We start from the raw sequence: 19107 nt of genomic DNA on the forward strand, positions 1-19107 counted from the left end.
TATAAAACTTTTGATTCCGGTGCCTATAATCGCCCACAAAAAACAATCCACGACTATTCTGGTCAAAACAAAAAAATATTCGCCCTCTTAATTTTTTGAAACCAAGTTTTTTTGCATAGCTGAACATGCGTTCCTAGTTTAAAAAAGATAGCGCAGAACTTAAAAAAGATAAGCAGAAAAAGTCATTATTTTCTAGCGGAACCGGAGCTCGTCGAGCTTTGCTAACTAAGTTTAAAAAAAGCAGTTAACAGTTTTTGTTAATTAATGTATAAATTAAGAGTTGAAATTATCCACGGTAGACAAAAATTTGGCCTTTCTTTTATCCCTTCTTCTGTCAAATTGTTACAATTGTTGATGCTGGTTGTGTAAATTTTAGTTGAATTTGGAGATGTACATTTTTCTTTCTTCTCGGTAACATCAGATCATATTTTATCACCTCTGATGTAACTAAACTATCCATCAGTTATTAACTTCTTCAGAGACTCTATCTTTTCGTCCAACTCTAACTCCCTCTTCTCCAACTCACTTATCTCCCCTTCCAGTTCATCGACCTCGGCCTCGTATTGTAGTTTCTTACACTTCGCTTTCTCTCTGCTCTTTTTCACAGCCGCATTGTTTCTTGCTCTTTTTGTCGAATAGTCCTCCTCATTGCAACTGACATTACTACTACTACTACTACTATAACAAACCAAAAGCGAAAATTTGGAACAGGCAGAATTTAATAATAAAAAAGAGCAATCTGCTTTTTCAAATAGTTTTTGCATGCAAATGTCAAACATCGGTTGAACTTATTAATCCTTTTTTTTTCTGAAAAACTAGCTTTTACATGCAATAATTTTCGGACACGGATCATTAGCTCTTGATAATTGAGTCTATCTACCCGGAGTTTTTGTTATTCTCTTTAGTTGAGCTTATCGAAGCATCACTCCCGCCAGACTTCGTCTCCAAGGAAACTTCAGCTGACGTCTTTCGTTTGGGCATTTAGAATCGCGTGGTCTTGTGTTCTGTGAATAAAGTACATCGCTGACAACTCACTGGAAAGAAACACTGGTGTCCTTAGGCCGAAATTTTCATAATTGATGAAATCTGAAATGATAAGAACGAACATATTCAACAGACAAGGACTCAATGAACGACTGATTTTTTCCTAAATTTAGAAGTTTAATAAAAAAATCAGGAAGCATTTAAGCTCGTTGGATTCAAAGAACTCAAAGCACCGGATCAAAAAAATGAGTATTTTTTTCCGCCGGAAATTCTAAAACTTAAAATCCAATTTTCAAACTTAAAGTCATACAGCTCCAATTTCCACAAAAATTCTACTCATACTATTGGAGAGCATTGTTTGAAATCCACTCAAAAATTGTATTAAACGTCAAGCAGAAAATAAGAAAATAGCCTGTTCAACAGAACTGAGACTGTTCGTTTCAGGACAGAACCCTTCATGTTTCGGATGTCGTTGCTCCTCCACCGTTCTCAAACAGTTCAATAAAAAACGCGGCCGGCCCGCATTTACTAAGTGATACAAGTTGAACCCGACAACGTGCCTCCATTTTATTTAGTAGCATTTTGGAGCCTAATTGGTTTGCTGCTCAAGTGTTTTCAGTGAACACAATATGAAAATGAAGCGCACATATATAAACTTACATCAATAAACTTCCAGTTATTTTCTTTCATTGATTTCAATTAAATTGGTCGCAAATTATTTATGGATTCAGGTCGTCCACATCTTCAATGCAACACAGTGATTATCCAAGATATCCCGACGAACCATTAAAACCTGAGTATTTTTAAATGCAATTGTAACGCCATAGAAAGGCTCAAGACAGAATGATCTAATAAGACTTCCTTCAAACTGTTCCAAAAACGATTTGGCGCAACGATTCGACCAAGTTTATACGGATAAAGCTCATTAAATTGATTACTTTTTGCCATACGCTTTGGCTGTCTTCCAGGTGCCAGTCCCCAAAAGAGTGAACAAAAAAGATATTAGTAGCCAAATAATGCTTAAAAAGGTATATAATCTGCAATTCCATTTCAAATTTTTAAACAGCTTTAAGCCAAAAAGAGACATGATTTGCAAAAATTGTTTCGGCTATCAGGCAGCGAATTAAATAAGGATACCAATTTTTCCGATTTAACTTTTGACAACTTTGGGCAAGTAACTTTTTTCGCACATAGATTTATTCATAAAAATAGAACAGAAATTAGTGTCTAAATTTCCATCACCTTTTTAAATAACTGAAATTGAAATTCAGAAATGTAAATGATGTTTTATTATAAGAAATTCAAAAAATGTATTGGTGAGTCAAGGGTGAGTGTACAAATAACTAAATGATTTAAGGGGTATAGCAAATACATCTAGTAGTACAATAGTTTCGGTAAATGAAAGAAGTGGCGAACTTGTTAGCGACAAGTTAGCTATCGCAAATGAATTCAACGGTTATTTTTCCTCTATTGGCAGTCACTTAGCTAACCAAATATCTAAATTAGGATCCAATCAACTTTATTTTGAGCCTCAGTTTTTCATGCGATTAAAGTCATTTACAGAGCGTAAAAATAATGTCATTCTTTCTGCGCCACAAAACAAAATATTTGCTCAAACAGATGTAATAAGTAATCGAATCGCAAAAGCTAGCTTATTCGCAATTGTGCCCTTTTTGAAACAATCATTGAACTACCCTTTAAATTAGGATGTTTTCTTATCGCTCTGGCTGAAGCAAGATCGAAATTAGAAATCAGTTATTATCAACCAATATCACTTCTTGTAACATGAGCAAGGTATTTGAACGAGCGATGTACGACAGAGTTTACAGCTACCTTGAAAAAAACTCACCTATTTATCAAACAGTTTGGTTTCCGTAAGACCCAGTACTATTGATGCCATTACCGAAATAACAGAGAAATGTCGCCTATATAAAATTGATCACCCAAGAGAACAGTTTTTCTTGATTTAAAACAGCTTTTGACACACTGGATAACGAGATTTTGTTTCATAATTTAGAAGAAACATGGCGTGAGTTGAAAAATTTTGCTTTCGTTTATAAGTTAGGTCAAACACAGCAAACAAGATGTCAAAAGTAATGAAACGCGATGAACGTGGCGAAATCTGAGTATTGGTTTCCGCGAGGACTCATTTTGGAGCCTCTGCTATTTCTTATATATCACGACATTCCAACAAAAGTCAGCAAATGTAGTGAAGTTTTCTAATAGCCGATGACACAAACATAACTGGTCTATGGGTTGAGATTTTTGGGCAAGAATTAGAAGCTAGAAAACTGTGGTCAATTTTGAATAAATTATCTCTAAATATGGACAAAACGGTAGAAGCCAAAGTATTTGTGAATCGTGCCTGCATCTAGTAATTGTAATTAACAACATACTTTTGAAAATTGCAGGGTCATGCAAATATCTTGATGTTTAAGGAGATTCATTTCTCACATTGACTTCTTGCGATCTAAGCTCAGAAAATTCTTAGTCATTGTTTCAAAAAAGCGCCATTATGTTCCGAAAACCGTTATGATAGAAAATTATGTCTGTAATATGCCCATTTTGCAAGATGAAATCATGGTACATGGTTGCACTTTCTACACAAACATTTTACATCTTTTTATGATCCAAAAAAGTTTATTCGATTGATTTTCTTCAAAAGAATTTATGAAAGCATCAGACAAAAATTTAACAGAAAGCGAAGCTGAGCGATACAAAAGTGAATGACTATAGATAAAATCAAACGGAAGAAAAGTAAAGAAAAAACTTCAAATATCGATTTTTCATTTAAAACGCACACGCCATAAAAATTCAAAAAAATTCCTGTACCATTCAAAATTATACAGGGAGCATACGTTATGATAGAAACCGAGTATTCAAAAGGACGTTTCAGTGGAATTAAGCTGACAAAAAAGGTAGAGAGACAATAATCTAAAATAGCCATTGGCAAAAACCCACAGGTCACGACTGGAACCGAATTCCCGGGCTTTGTGGTCTAAAGCATGGATTTTACAGCACTTTGGAAAAAAGCTGAACTTTCAAAATAAATTCAGGCTACAGGAACTAAGCCGACAATAACAAACAAAAGGATTATAGTCAGAAACAGAACGAAGACTCTAGGTAACACAAAAACAGCCTTTGCTGTCTCGAGCAGACAAGTTATCTCTACGCCAGAGGCACCGCATGATTGGTTAGTTTGAATTGATAAATACCAAGGGGTAGCTAAGGCGAAAATACCTCAGCAAAAAACCCTTCAAGAGAAAAAAAAATCCAACTAATAATACAAATACAAATACCCCTCACCCTCAGAAAAAACACACGCACACAAAATTCGTTTCGGTGCTCAAAACACAAAAAAGAGGCCACCCAGTCGATATAGAAAAAAACTGAAACCAATAAAACCGAAAAGAAAAAAAAAAAACGCCATTTAACAACTCAAATTTCGATTTGACCGGATTTTTAAAAAGAAACAATTTTACATTTAGCAACTAAGCCGATAAAACATTAGCTGAAAAAAAAGATGACGACAATTTCAAAAGAAAGAAAAGATTTCCGTTTGAAAAAAAGGTCCTTGGTCAGATTCGAAACCGGGACCTTTGCCGTCCCGGCCATATTCGTTACCTCCAAGCTAAATGAGCAGGAGAAACTAACAAACTTGAATGCATTAGGAACCAGACTACCAACAGGAAACCAGATGAGTCCCGAGAAAAAGTTGGCTTGAGGGAAAAAAAAGTCTAATGCCCGATTGCAATACCCTTCCTTATCGCATATGACCAGATGCCCAACCATAAATTTGATTAAAAAACTCACAACCTAAAAAGCATAGTTCAAAGAGCAGTTACAGAAGAGCTAAGCTCTTTAAATTGCTGCGATAAAATTCCTGAATTCCAAAAGTTTTTCAACAAATTTAAGTCAGATAATCAAAGCCTTCACACAAAAATTGTGATTTGTTTACATTAGGCAGTGAAGAGCTGATTACATTTGCTTTTTGACATATTTTACCTAGATACAACGATAGTATCTGAAATTGACAGATGTGAAGCGCCTGCATGTCTTAAGTTGTTTAAATAATTGTATATGGTTTTCAAGGCGTCTTAGGCGCTTTGGAAACCATACTTAGGCTTTTTGGTTGGTTATTGCCACATGAGCTCAGTTAAGTCTGCTGTCCGTTTAGCAACCCCCAATCAGTTCTACTGATGTAAGAGAGGTTTCAAGATGGGACACAGCTAGTTAATTCAGTAACAGTAAAAAGAACAAATTCAAGCCTATGACTAGCGATTTTTTAAGAAAATTTGGGGAAAGGTTTGAACTTTTTTCTTTAAATTGTTTTTATACCGACCACAATTGAACAATGATTTTTAATAATGATGCAGTGCTCGAACCCTATGTCATTAACCTGTCTAGACAATACCAGATAACTGCTACTTTTGTTTATTCTCTTGTTAATTTCATACGTGACGCACGCAAATTATGAGTCTACAAAATTGCTAAGTAACGCAACCCAATTAAGACGCATCAGCAGTACCAGTCAATTTGAAAAAAAAAGATATTTACCAACTAACATGCCTCAATTTATAGAGCGGACGCATTGAAATAAGTATACGAAAAAGTTCATTAAAAACGTCCGAACCTGCCCAATCAATTCTACTGATGTAAGAGAGGTTTCAAGATGGGACACAGCTAGTTACATTTAGCAACTAAGCCGATAAAACATTAGCTGCTGGTCTCCTTACCTATTTCTACGCTACAGATCAATTTTGCTGCTGGTCTCCTTACCTATTTCTACGCTACAGATCCATTTTGCCTTGAAGCTAAAGTGCTATTTGTAATATAATGTGCTATTGTCTGTGTTAATATCCTTAGCATTGGCTGTATTTAAAAGCTGGATCGAAATGAACACTTTCAAAATGATCACATTTTGTCGCAACAATTGCATCGCAACAATATTTGCGACTTAGGTTGGAAAAAAGAAATTCATACTATAACACAAGCTAAGCTTGTGGAATAAACACCGTAATTTCGCGTTGTTAAGTCAAAGAAACCGACTCAAAGGGTAATAAATTAAGGCTGACATTTTTGGCTTGATTTTTGCAAAACAAATTACATCTTAATCCTGGTAGAGGTCTTTAGTCGACATTACTTTTCTTCTTGTCTTCGACAATTTTCCAGATGAATTAAACCATCTTTGTATACAAAGAGGAACAGCTTAGCTTTAACACGCATGCAATACAGTAATTATAGCGAACAGACAAGACAGTTGGAAAAGATTCAATGACCGCAAGTAAATAGAAAAAAAATGATAACTGGTTTTTTGAAATCTCAACTTTCGAATTTCAAAGAAAAAACAGATCTTCTTAAAGCTCTTGAATTTCTAGACGCCTAAAGGAATCAAACGAAAAAGCAGATAAGTTGAAGGACACTTTATTAACATTTGGAAAGCATAATTTACAGAATTTTAACAAATACAAATAATTTACAACGCGTACAAAACTATTCTGAGAGCTCAATGGCAGCTAATCTCACATTTAATTTAGGTTTCCTGACTAACCTTTGATGTATTTTCACGGTCACTTTTCATTAAATCGCTTTTTTTAAAACATGACAGCCATCAGATATATTAAGCACTATTTAGGGGTCCCCCTCAACAGTTTGTCTCCTTGCAATTCCATGCTACTATAATAATATACCAACCATTTTCGGCCGAACAATCTGGGAATTTTCTCTAAAGGCGACTATATATTCTTATTCAGTAAAACAAAGTACCGATTTGTCCAATGTTCAATCTGAAAAACCCTTTATCTTCCATCCTGGAATCATTTTCGGAGGGCTTAATCAACTTTAGTAACATCAAGAGCGAACTAAAATCACATTGATCCCGTTTTTTTGCGGAAAAAACTTTCATATCAACGAGTCTAAGAAAAGTGATTTCACGAAAGTCCAAATTAGAGGAAAACGGTATTTTAGAACAGATTTAGGAAGTGGTCCAGACCCTGGCCCAAATCCCAGATAGCTACGCCTACATTCAATTTCTCCGCCAACTGCAGCCTCAACTTAACCGAGTGTAACGTGGGGTAGTACACTTTCTCACTGGATCCGAACTGAAACACATGTTCCATCGCATTTTCGTCCCACTGTACCTTCGTCTTAGTGTTGTGCTTGTTGAGCAGTTCCAGGAAACTAGTGCCTGTGATTGCCTCAACTTTGTGGTTGTTTGTGTAATATTTGTAGCCGTAGAAATTCATGCCTAATAGGAATTTCGATCTCTCGACTGCCGGGAGATCCTTGGTGTAGTATAGAATGCAGCTGGTGATCCATGAAGCAGGAGAAACTGGACCTGAATACAATTTTCAAGAAACTCATTTTTGAACACAATCTGATATTAATTCTAAAATTAAACACTCCAGCTAGAAACATCAGCTGATCTCGTTAGCTATCTTTTTATACAGAGGATAAGCTGCACTTCAAAATTACGAAAAAAGAAACACAAAAGGAGCTCTAAAATAACAGGAACATAGGCAACAGAGTTGAAACATTTTCAAGTAACTCACCGTTGTATAATTATTGATGTTGCTTCAAAACATTTTTCGACTTTCGGAGAAACAGTTCATCACATTGCAGCTCATTGATTTTCAAAAATCTCTTATCAGCGTTATTTTTCACAAGCGTAGATTCGCACCATTTAAGATACACCACGACTATGGCAAGCTAGTCGAAAGAAAAACTAGACGAAATTCATCAAGTCCAGAAAATTAATTGAAACACGGAGGCAAAGCGGAGCTTCGCGCCCCTTGCGATTAAACAAACAAAAAAACATAAGTCAAAAATATGGAAAACGTTGAAATTTCCTTACAGGACAAACAAAATGTGTCATATGACAACAAAGCCGACAAAACTTTAGCAGAATAACGGAAGTCCAAAATTCAAATTGTACCATTTTTTTTAATTGCATGCATACTGAAAAAAAAAACACGGTCCGGCCGAGAGTCGAACTCCAGACGGTGTTAGTTCTAGGCTAAGTGGGAAGGAACCTGTAGGTTGGGAAGGTTCATTAAAGTAGCAAGTTGAAAAGTTAAAACGTAAGAAAAAAGGGTTTACTGGAAAATGTCTTGTTACCGATTTCAAGACACTTGCTATCGCAAGTGTAATAATACCTAATTTTGTCGTTGGTCGAACAGGAATTTTTGCCTTCGAAACAACGCAATATAAAGTTATTATGCCATAAAACAAACCGAAACCGTTCAATCGAAAAAAAAAATACATAGAAAAAAATAAAATTATTGAAAACCAGACTTGATAAAATGACAAAATTTCAACATCGATTTCAAAATCACTAAAAAATCCATGCTAAACAAAAAAGCGAAAAAAACAGGGACAAAAAACTATTTCGTGTTAAAAAACGAGAAATGAACCGACGCGAACAAGGCCGATGAACCACGAATCTGAGCAAAAAAAAATTCTTGAAACATTTTTTCAAGAAAATGATTTGAAAAAAAACTAACACCGGAAACGGACTACACCTATTTACTACCTAAATGAAGGTAGTTTTACGCGAATTTTCAATAAATTGAGCATGTCTGAACATTTATTATTCCTGCACATTCAACCATTCGGTGCCTAAAAATATTTCCGTGAAAAAACTCTTGTACCCAACTGCAATAACCTAGCTTATCGCAAGAGTAAAAATGAAAGGAAACCGACTACCTAAAATTTTATCGTTTGCCTCAAATAAAAAGATGCCAAAAATCGAACAAAATTTAAGCAGATGTGAAGCAAAGGAGAAAGCGGTCAAAAGGATCTTTGAAACTTTCAAAAACACATATTTTGCAAGAAAAAACTTCTAATAAAATAAACTAAACGCAGCGACACTTATTTTGCATTAGATGGATTTGTACGTTAAAACCAAAAAATGTATCACTTATACATTGCAAAAATTACGCGAAACGTCATTTTTGAAATCTGAAATAGAAACTTTAATATCATACTGTTGTATGAAGTAAATACCTTTTTTCAGTTCATTTGATTGAAGTTCAACTTATTACTAATCGAATTTCACAGCATTTGCTATAAAATTTCCGATGCTGCATGAGTTGCTGTGTGTTATTAAAAATAAAGCGCTAATATTTGCGACTTATGTGGAAAAAAAGTTACCAAGTATCCCACTACAATGCGCATGTGTCATGAATCAGTAATTAAGCAGACAAAACACTTTTGCACCAAAAACAACCTCGCTCGTAAAAAATCTTCAAAATAAAAAAACCAACATACACCAAACCCTTTGTTGTGAAAAAATACGCTCTGAAAAAACTAATTGAAGTCATTATAACTCAAAATTAGTTTGCAAACAAAAAAAAACAGCTAACAGACAGTTGAAAAAGAGTCAAAGAACGCAAGTGAACAGAAAAAAAAACTGACAATTTTTCGAAAAAAATCTCAATTTTCGAATTTCCAAGAAAAGAGATGCTGTGAAAACTCTTTGAATTTCTGGAACAAATCATGATTGACGCTTGTTTTGATTTAAAAATAACCCAATTTGGGAAACTTGATCAAAGGACAAAACTTTTATGAAGCTGGGAAATCAGAAAATTAAATTACACTTTCGAAACTAGAATTCGATCAGGTTTTTGGGTCCTTTACACTTTTGCTGTTTGCTAGTGGATTTGACTTCTTTCTGACAAAGGAAGCTAACTGAACTTCTAAAAAATTTAGAAGTCAAACAGCGAAAAAATAAATTTGAGCCTGAACAAAATTAAGACTTTTCCCGAAAAAAAAATCACTTTCATTGACTCTAAATACCAAATAGCACAGGAAAAATTCTACAGTTTGCAACGTAAGAGACGTGGCTTTGAAGGATCAAAGAAGCAAAAAAAACAGAAATGATTTTTCAAAAATAAATGACCTATACGGAAATCAAACCTCAATCCTTGGACATCCAAATTTTCAAGTCGACTGTGGCACACAACTTGCATATTTTAACACGCTAACAAATTTTAACACAGAGGCGAAGCTGATCTTCGCACCATTTGCCATACAAAGCAAGAATACCGCTAAGTCGAAAATGTCGAAAACACTAAATAGATCAAAATGAATTATTAGGTCACACTCATCTTTAAACACAAACACGTATATATTTCTTTACTTGTACCATGCAACAATATAAGTTCACAAAGCCGATATAATATAGACCGAAACCTATTAGGGCGAAAAAAAAAAGAAACTAAAAAAATGCCGGAAAAAACTGCGACTAATAAAAAGTTATTTAGCCCCCCTCACCTTCAAAACACACACATTTAAAAAAAGTTTCGCTTGTCAAAAGATACAAAAAAGGCACTTGAGACGAATTTATAAAGGCCAAAACCTATCAAGCGGGAAAAACGAAAAGAAATAAGCAAAAAACAAAAAAGCCGAAAAAAATTATTGTCATAAAAAACTATAGACTCCATTAAGACTTTTAGCATTTTGTGCAATCCGGAAGGAGCAAAATATAATTTCCCTGTAACTAATTAAAAATAGGCCATTAAATAAAAAAAAAACGAAATAAATTCGGCAGAACAGAGTTTTTAAGCGAAAAAACAAAAAAAAGAACATACACGAAATCAAATAGCAGAAAAAAAATCAGAACTCTAAAAACAATTACAACTTGACTTGCGTACAGCAACCAGAAAAAAATTACGATGTAGAAATTAAGCCGACAAAACATATATCTGTTGCTGTCAGATTCGAACCCCAACTTTTGCCTTCCTCTAAATTTACCATTTCTAAATTTACCATTTCTAATTTTGTCCATTCTGTGAACAAATATTTAAAGGGAAAAAGTCTAGTACCCGATTGCAATACCTTGCTGATCGCAAGGGTAAACACTAGTCAATGATAAATTGGATAATACATGCTAATAAAATGGCAATAAATACTATGCAACAAAAGCACCGAGTTGGGTTGAAAAAATAGGACTTCGTAAAACGACACTGCGCTCATATATCTATTCAAGCTAAAAAAAACAGAGACAGCCGGATTAAATAAGTTTCTTTCCGTTGAGAAATCTTAAAACTAAATTGAACTTTTGGACCTAAGTTGCCTTTTTGTTATCGTAGGGTGTGTTTGTCTTCCACTTAGTAAATGAAAAAATGCTGCCTTCGTACTCACTTCTCACACAGAGTCTAAGCTGGAAGAAAGCAAAAATATACTTCGAACAAGACACTTGTTCTCGCAAAGGTAAAAATAGAAATGCCAACCGCCGGACTCGAGCCGCCAACCAGGAGATGACAAGTCTAGTCTCGCATTTAAATATATAATAGATCGAATATTTAAACTTTCCTCCGTATCGATAAACACCGGTTCTAATTTTTTGATTATTAGTTACTTCGAGCGAGTAAAACGTGCGAATATGTGATAACCTAGAAAAAGCTTTGATTCAACGTAGTTTTCCCCAGGAATTTCGGAGCTGGAATTAGCGCATCAAAAATTGTTTTTTGCTTTTCATTTTATGAAGACAGCCGCAGTCGATTGTCTGATTTATAAAGGTTTTTGTGAATCAGACTGTTCAAAATCTTGCCGATTTCATCCATTAGTGTGTGACAGCGATTCAGTTATCAAATTCAGACCTGTTATCTTATGCAGCACAAAAAAACTCGCACAAAAAACTAGCTTGAAAATTGCACAAAAAAAACTTAACCAAAAAGATACTGGAAAACCGACTCACCAAAATTCTACCCTCAACCAATCTTAATCTTTTTGAAGCTTCTTGATCTCTAAAATGTAGCCGTTGACGCATTTTATCAGTATTGGGCATTTTCTGGCCAAAAAGAAGCTTTTTGACGCGGCGCTTTTTTTCAGTCTCGTTGCGCTACGCTAACGACCAGGAAAACATCGCCGGTCAAATATGCTTGTTTCGCCGCGAGGCAAACCTGGTAACTTTCTGCTGTACACTTTCCAAAAGAACGGGGACTTTCAATAAATACTATGCAACAGAAGTACCGAGTTGGGTTGAAAAAAAGGACTTCGTAAAACGACACTGCGCTCACCAGCTCATATATCTATTCAAGCTAAAAAAAAACAGAGACAGCCGGGTTAAATAAGTTTCTTTCCGTTGAGAAATCTTAAAACTAAATTGCACTTTTGGAACTAAGTTGCCTCTTTGTTATCGGAGGGTGTGTTTGTCTTCCACTTAGTAAATGAAAAAATGCTGCCTTCTTACTCACTTCTCACACAGAGTCTAAGCTGGAAAAAAGCAAAAAGATACTTCGAACAAGACACTTGTTCTCGCAAAGGTAAAAATGAAAAAGCCAACCGCCGGACTCAAGCCGCCAACCAGGAGATGACAAGTCTAGTCTCGCATTTGAATATATAATACATCGAATATTTAAACTTTCCTCCTTATCGATAAACACCGGTTCTAATTTTTTGATTATTAGTTACTTCGAGCGAGTAAAACGTGCGAATATGTGATAACCTAGAAAAATCTTTTATTCAAGGTAGTTTTCCACAGGAATTTCGGAGCTGGAATAAGCGCATCAAAAAATTTTTTTTGCTTTTCATTTTATGAAGACAGCCGCAGTCGATTGTCTGATTTATAAAGGCTTTTGTGAATCAGATTGTTCAAAATCTTGCCGATTTCATCCATTAATGTGTGACAGCGATTCAGTTATCAAATTCAGAACTGTTATCTTACGCAGCACAAAAAAACTAGCTTGAAAATTGCACAAAAAAACTTAAACAAAAAGATACTGGAAAACCGACTCACAAAAATTCAACCCTCAACAAATCTTAATCTTTTTGAACCTTCTTGATCTCTAAAATGTAGCCGTTGACGCATTTTATCAGTATTGGGCATTTTCTGGCCAAAAAGAAGCTTTTTGACGCGGCATATTTTTTCAGTCTCGTTGCGCTACGCTAACGACCAGGAAAACATCGCCGGTCATGTATGCTTGTTTCGCCGCGAGGCAAACCTGGTAACTTTCTGCTGTACACTTTCCAAAAGACCGGGGACTTTCACTAAATACTATGCAACAAAAGCACCGAGTTGGGTTGAAAAAGTAGGACTTCGTAAAACGACACTGCGCTCACCAGCTCATATATCTATTCAAGCTAAAAAAAACAGAGACAGCCGGGTTAAATAAGTTTCTTTCCGTTGAGAAATCTTAAAATTAAATTGAACTTTTGGAACTAAGTTGCCTTTTTGTTATCGGAGGGTGTTTGTCTTCCACTTAGTAAATGAAAAAATGCTGCCTTCCTACTCACTTCTCATACAGAGTCTAAGCTGGAAAAAAGCAAAAATATACTTCGAACAAGACACTTATTCTCGCAAAGGTAAAAATAAAAATGCCGACCGCCGGAATCGAGCCGTCAACCAGGAGATGACAAGTCTAGTCTCGCATTTAAATATATAATAGATCGAATATTTAAACTTTTCTCCGTATCGATAAACACCGGTTCTATATTTTTGATTATTAGTTAAATTCGAGCGAGTAAAACGTGCGAATATGTGATAACCTAGAAAAAGCTTTTATTCAACGTAATTTTCGCCAGGAATTTCGGAGCTGGAATTAGCGCATCAAGAATTTTTTTTGCTTTTCATTTTATGAAGACAGTCGCAGTCGATTGTCAGGTTTATGAAGGTTTTTGTGAACCAGACTGTTCAAAATCTTGCCGATTTCATCCATTAATGTGTGACAGCGATTCACTCATCAAGACTTGTTATCTTATGCAGCACAAAAAAACTCACACAAAAAACTAGCTTGAAAATTGCACAAAAAAAACTTAAAAAAGATACTGGAAAACCGACTCACCAAAATTCTACCCTCAACCAATCTTAATCTTTTTGAAGCTTCTTGATCTCTAAAATGTAGCCGTTGACGCATTTTATCAGTATTGGGCATTTTCTGGCCAAAAAGAAGCTTTTTGACGCGGCATATTTTTTCAGTCTCGTTGCGCTACGCTAACGACCAGGAAAACATCGCCGGTCATATATGCTTGTTTCGCCGCGAGGCAAACCTGGTAACTTTCTGCTGTACACTTTCCAAAAGACCGGGGACTTTCACTAAATACTATGCAACAAAAGCACCGAGTTGGGTTGAAAAAATAGGACTTCGTAAAACGACACTGCGCTCACCAGCTCATATATCTATTCAAGCTAAAAAAAACAGAGACAGCCGGATTAAATATGTTTCTTTCCGTTGAGAAATCTTAAAACTAAATTGAATTTTTGGAACTAAGTTGCCTTTTTGTTATCGTAGGGTGTGTTTGTCTTCCACTTAGTAAATGAAAAAATGCTGCCTTCGTACTCACTTCTCACACAGAGTCTAAGCTGGAAAAAAGCAAAATATACTTCGAACAAGACACTTGTTCTCGCAAATTTAAAAATAAAAATGCCGACCGCCGGAATCGAGCCGCCAACCAGGAGATGACAAGCCTGGTCTCCTCCCACCTATAACAGAGAGGCGAAGCTTCGCTTCACAAACACATGCGCGAACACAAAAAGCAGCTCTAGAAAGTGCAAAAATAAAATTTAGAAATAAGCCTCGAATTAGTACAAATTCGACTACCTGAGATTCGGACCTACAACCTAGTGTCTCACACACTAACCACTCAGCCCCCGAAGCTTAATAGGTAAAAACACTAGCCACAAATAAAACAGAACAGATGCTATGCAATTTCCAATGCTCAGTAAAATTTCAAATAAGTGAACACTTTTAATGAACTCTTTTATTTGCGAGTTAGGTTAGAAAAAAGAAGGTTAGTTATAATACACTGAGCTGATCGTGAGTGAAATTAAGTTAACAATTGTCACTAAAAAAACGTATCGAACACATGCAATCAAAATATCGATGCTATGGAGCAAAAGAGAACAGCAAAATGAACACTATTTTATTTGAGTTGCGTTAGAAAAAAAGTGAATTCGTAATATATAACTACTCTCGTTAGCTAGCACGGGTAAACAGAAATTTTTGTGAGTTTATTCAGGACGGTTGTAATAATTCATGTTATTTTTTACGCTTAATATATCTTTTTCAATTCCTGGAAAGAAAACATTGCAACTGACTATAAAATACTTTTTAATCAAATCTGACCTGGCTCTCGGCCAGAGGAATAATCGTAAGTCATGACGTTGAAGTAGTCAACCATTGCTCTGAGTTTCCTAAAGTCTGCTACTGTGAAGAAGTTGACAGGGGAGCCGTCTTCCCGTATGGGCGCGGGCAAAGGTACTACCAACATCAAATTCTGCTTCCTCGCCAGTCCCCCCAAGTGACTCAAGAAATGCATGGCCTGATTTTTGAATGGAAAGCCTGAAAGGCGCCGCGAGTATATTAATTAATTTTGAGCAATTTCAATTCGACCAACTTAACATTCTGCCTTTCTGAAGACAAAATTTGAAGAAAAAAAAAGATTTTCCAAATTATCTTATTATCGAATCTTCGCTGAATTTGAAAAACGGAAAGTTCCTGCTGCATTGTAGAACGAAACTTTCTTACTGTAAATTCAACTAAGCTTTCCTGCTGCAAATTAAAAATAACTTTATCAATAGAAACCAATATTTCACCTTCGGAACAAATTACTGTTAAAATAACGCTATAAAACTTCACATTCAGATTAACACGACGTAAAAAATCTTTACATTCAAACAGAACTAACCAACTTGCAGAAGAATCTCGCAGACGAACCCGTCAAAATTGTGAGACTGAATGAAAGTGGTGATCTTGTGAACCACTGCTGTCTGTGTCATTTCACTAGCGAACAATGCATTCAGATCGGCTGATTTCCATCCATCGAAAAGGATGCGGGGAACTATCTTCACAGCTGGATTGGACGCACGCACTTCCTGCATCCAAGAGGAGTCAGTATCTTGAAGGCCTGAAGATGAAAAAGAATAATATATTCAAATACTACTATGAAAAAACAACCGGCAATTTGCAATTTCGAAAAACAGATATGCAATTCATATAAGTCAAAAACAAATTAAAAGAGTCACTTTTCATTGACAAAAAAAATAAAGAAAGATCTGGATTAAACCAAAAGTTTGTAATCATCAAAAAAAATTACATTAAACGTGTCAAAATGAAGAACAATTGAACCCCCCGCATTCCCGATACGAACGTATGCACGCTACGTACAAAGTCATATGTTCTTCGTCTAGAAATGCATTAACATTGAATAAACTGCCTCAATTCGATTACGTTGGTCCTCTGTGTTGTATTTAGCCGATGGGTCAACTGAGAATGTGTTAGTTCACTTTTTCAAACCGCAGTCTCAAATTTTTGGGTTCTGACCACAGAAAGAGTTTGCCTTTGGTTGTGTTTTAGTTTTTTTCCAACATTTTTTCCCGTCAAAATCAGGTGCTAAAAATAGTAATCTGAATGGGTCAATAGATGGACCAAAAAAGGCCCTTTCAGTTGTGACTAGCGTGTAACGCACCTCTGGTGCTTCGAATTTTAAACAACTCATTAAAGCCGCATGTATTGGAAATAAGATCTGAATCTTTTGAGTGTACTCTGACAGCACCAAATTACAGGGTTCGTAATTACAAAATTTGCAAAGTTTTTTATTCAAGTTTTTCAATACAAATTTTGAAAAACCATAAAATTTTGTGAAATTTTACATAAGTTCTTTGAAAAAATTCAAAATGAACTAAGAAACGTCACATCTTAAAAAACAAAAGCAACTGAGCAGTCGCATTGGGACGCACGATTTGCAACTCCTGAGAGTACTCTAACAGTACCCAACTACAACGTTGGGAAATTCAAATTTTGAGAAAGTTCAAACTTAAGTTTCCTTAAAAAAAATATTTTTTGAAAACCAGAAAAACTCACACCTCAAAAACTACCAAGATTTGAGCAGGCTTATTTGAAGGCAATATACGCAATCCTTGACAGTACTCTGACAGCACACAACTACAAGGTTGGAAATTTCAATTTTGTGAATTTTTTTTTCTGATTTCAGTTATCTGAAAATTTCTGAAAAAATCATAAATGTGTCGCATCTCGTAGCCTGAAAAAATTTGCGCATTCTTAATTGAAGCCAAAATTGCCACCCCTGAGATTACTCTGACAGCCCCCAACTACAGGCTAGGAAGTTCAGATTTTGAATAACGAAGTTTAATTTAAGAAATTTGAAGAAAAAACGACAAAAAACGTCATATCTGGAAAACTAAAAGCTTTTGAGCTGTCATATTTGGAGGCAAAATTCGCAACCACTGAGACTTTTCTGACAGACTCTAATACAGACTAGGGAATTTCAAATTTTTAAGAAAAAGTTAAATTAAGGTTTCTGAAATTATTTTGAAAAATCACAAAAAACTTCATATCTCGAACAGTTAAAAGTTCTGAGCTGAAATATTTCGAGGCAAAGTTCGCAACTCTTGAAATTACAACTTGATGAATTAAACACTGAATTTAGACTGAAAAAATCGAAAAAAAAACTTAAACATTGCAATATACGATATAGCTTAAACGCGCCAAAATTCTTTTGTTAAACATGCAAAAATAATACGTTGAAAAAGCTTAAACATGACGAGATAGTGGAGACCGCATTTAAATATATAATAGATCGAATATTTAAACTTTCCTCCGTGTCGATAAACACCGGTTCTATATTTTTGATTATTAGTTAAATTCGAGCGAGTAAAACGAGCGAATATGTGATATCCTAGAAAAAGCTTTTATTCAACGTAGTTTTACCCCAGGACTTTCGGAGCTGGAATTAGCGCACCAATATTTTTTTTTTTGCTTTTCATTTTATGAAGACAGCCGCAGTCGATTGTCTGATCTATAATGATTTCATCCATTAATGTGTGAAAGCGATTCAGTTATCAAACTCAGACCTGTTATCTTATGCAGCACAAAAAAAATCGCACAAAAAACTAGCTTGAAAATTGCACAAAAAAAAACAAAACTTAAACAAAAAGATACTGGAACACCGATTCACAAAAATTCTACCCTTAACCAATCTTAATCTTTTTGAAGCTTCTTGATCTCTAAAATGTAGCCGTTGACCCATTTTATCAGTATTGGGCATTTTCTGGCCAAAAAGAAGCTTTTTGACGCGGCGCGTTCTTTCAGTCTCGGTGCGCTATGCTAACGACCAGGAAAACATCGCACGTCATATATCCTTGTTTCCCCGCGACGCTAACCTGGTAACTTTCTGCTGTACACTTTCCAAAAGACCTGGGACTTGCCGGGCGCACATTATATATAATTAAAATTGTAGTTCCTGCGAATCGCAGAGGCGCTATCAGTAGGCCTTAACAGTCCTGTCGAGGATAGTCCATTTGTATTATCTCCCCACATTCCAGACAGTGTTATTTCGCTAGCGAAGCTGTTTTTTGCAACTCAAGGCCGTTTTTTTTGCGTCTAGAACTTTTACGTGGTACCACTATTGCAGCCAAATTTGGTCAGGTTGTGGTAGACCTGAAGCTGGAGGTCAAGTGAGAGCTTGTCCTCACACACTATCATTGCCATGGTATGGGATCGAATACACGATCTGACGATTTCTAAGTGAACGCCTTACCACTGTGCTAAGTGCCTCCATATAATGCAAAGAAAAACAGCCAATCAAGACTGTTGGAAAACTGTCAGCATAACCACCTGCGAATTCAACTTGGCCATTAACTCGTTTGAGCTGATACCACACTGGAGAAATGATGTCGAATTTAGCACCCAGATACTTGGCGTGGTCGTATCCCTTGTTGTTCCAGGGGGTCACGTAAGCAAGCACTGTCTGCTCGTAGACGTCACCTTTCACCCCGATAGAGGTCATGTTCTGACCTAACATCAGTTCAAAGGTCAAATCTTCAGGTGCTAATTTGTCCCCTTGGGAGTTGTCAGCTGATGCTGAGAGGTTGGAAGACCCGCTGTTCTTTTTACTGCTTGAAGGATGACTTTTGTCTTTTTTTGATGATTTGTCTTTGGGCGCTAGAGTTGATCTGTTCATTCCCAATAGAACCGTGAGTAAAATGAGTGATCTTAGATAATTCATCATGCCTGAAAAAAATGCATGTCAACAACAGCCTGCTCCGAGATTTTTCATGGATCTGAAAAAGCTTCTTGGAGAAGGTTGTTTTTAAGATCTTGACTCAAGCTTCTGCACCTTCAATCAAGAAAAGACCTCTTCAGTATGTTGTTCAAATTACAT

General features: G+C 35.7%; 2 protein-coding genes across 2 annotated transcripts; both read right to left on the reverse strand.

Annotated features, from left to right (window-relative positions):
• Nucleotides 1-244: 244 nt before the first annotated feature.
• On the reverse strand, nt 245-1082 carry LOC134844631 (CCAAT/enhancer-binding protein homolog 2-like). Its single transcript, XM_063861410.1, has 2 exons — nt 881-1082; nt 245-678 (listed from the first exon to the last, which is right to left on the reverse strand). Exons 1-2 carry the CDS (start codon nt 979-981, stop codon nt 453-455), a joined length of 327 nt encoding a protein of 108 aa, XP_063717480.1. The 5' UTR covers nt 982-1082; the 3' UTR covers nt 245-452.
• A 5310-nt stretch (nt 1083-6392) lies between these two features.
• Nucleotides 6393-19072, reverse strand: LOC134845301 (chitinase domain-containing protein 1-like). The gene is made up of 4 exons (XM_063862263.1): nt 18561-19072; nt 15613-15831; nt 15051-15266; nt 6393-7321 (listed from the first exon to the last, which is right to left on the reverse strand). Exons 1-4 carry the CDS (start codon nt 18952-18954, stop codon nt 6948-6950), a joined length of 1203 nt encoding a protein of 400 aa, XP_063718333.1. The 5' UTR covers nt 18955-19072; the 3' UTR covers nt 6393-6947.
• Between the last annotated feature and the right edge of the window lie 35 nt (nt 19073-19107).

This window comes from Symsagittifera roscoffensis, chromosome 4, assembly GCF_963678635.1.
Source record: "Symsagittifera roscoffensis chromosome 4, txSymRosc1.1, whole genome shotgun sequence".
Classification (NCBI taxonomy): domain Eukaryota; kingdom Metazoa; phylum Xenacoelomorpha; order Acoela; family Convolutidae; genus Symsagittifera; species Symsagittifera roscoffensis.

What these genes read in the sequence shown, in the direction of transcription:
- LOC134844631 (XM_063861410.1), bottom strand. Translation starts at nt 981, where the DNA reads ATGCCCAAACGAAAGACGTCAGCTGAAGTTTCCTTGGAGACGAAGTCT. An exon ending in GAGAATAACAAAAACTCCGG is followed by an intron (nt 679 to 880) that starts GTAGATAGACTC and finishes GGTTTGTTATAG; the next exon opens with TAGTAGTAGTAGTAGTAATG.
- LOC134845301 (XM_063862263.1), bottom strand. Translation starts at nt 18,954, where the DNA reads ATGATGAATTATCTAAGATCACTCATTTTACTCACGGTTCTATTGGGA. An exon ending in CGAGATTCTTCTGCAAGTTG is followed by an intron (nt 15,267 to 15,612) that starts GTTAGTTCTGTT and finishes GGCGCCTTTCAG; the next exon opens with GCTTTCCATTCAAAAATCAG. An exon ending in TTCCTCTGGCCGAGAGCCAG is followed by an intron (nt 7,322 to 15,050) that starts GTCAGATTTGAT and finishes AATTGTATTCAG; the next exon opens with GTCCAGTTTCTCCTGCTTCA.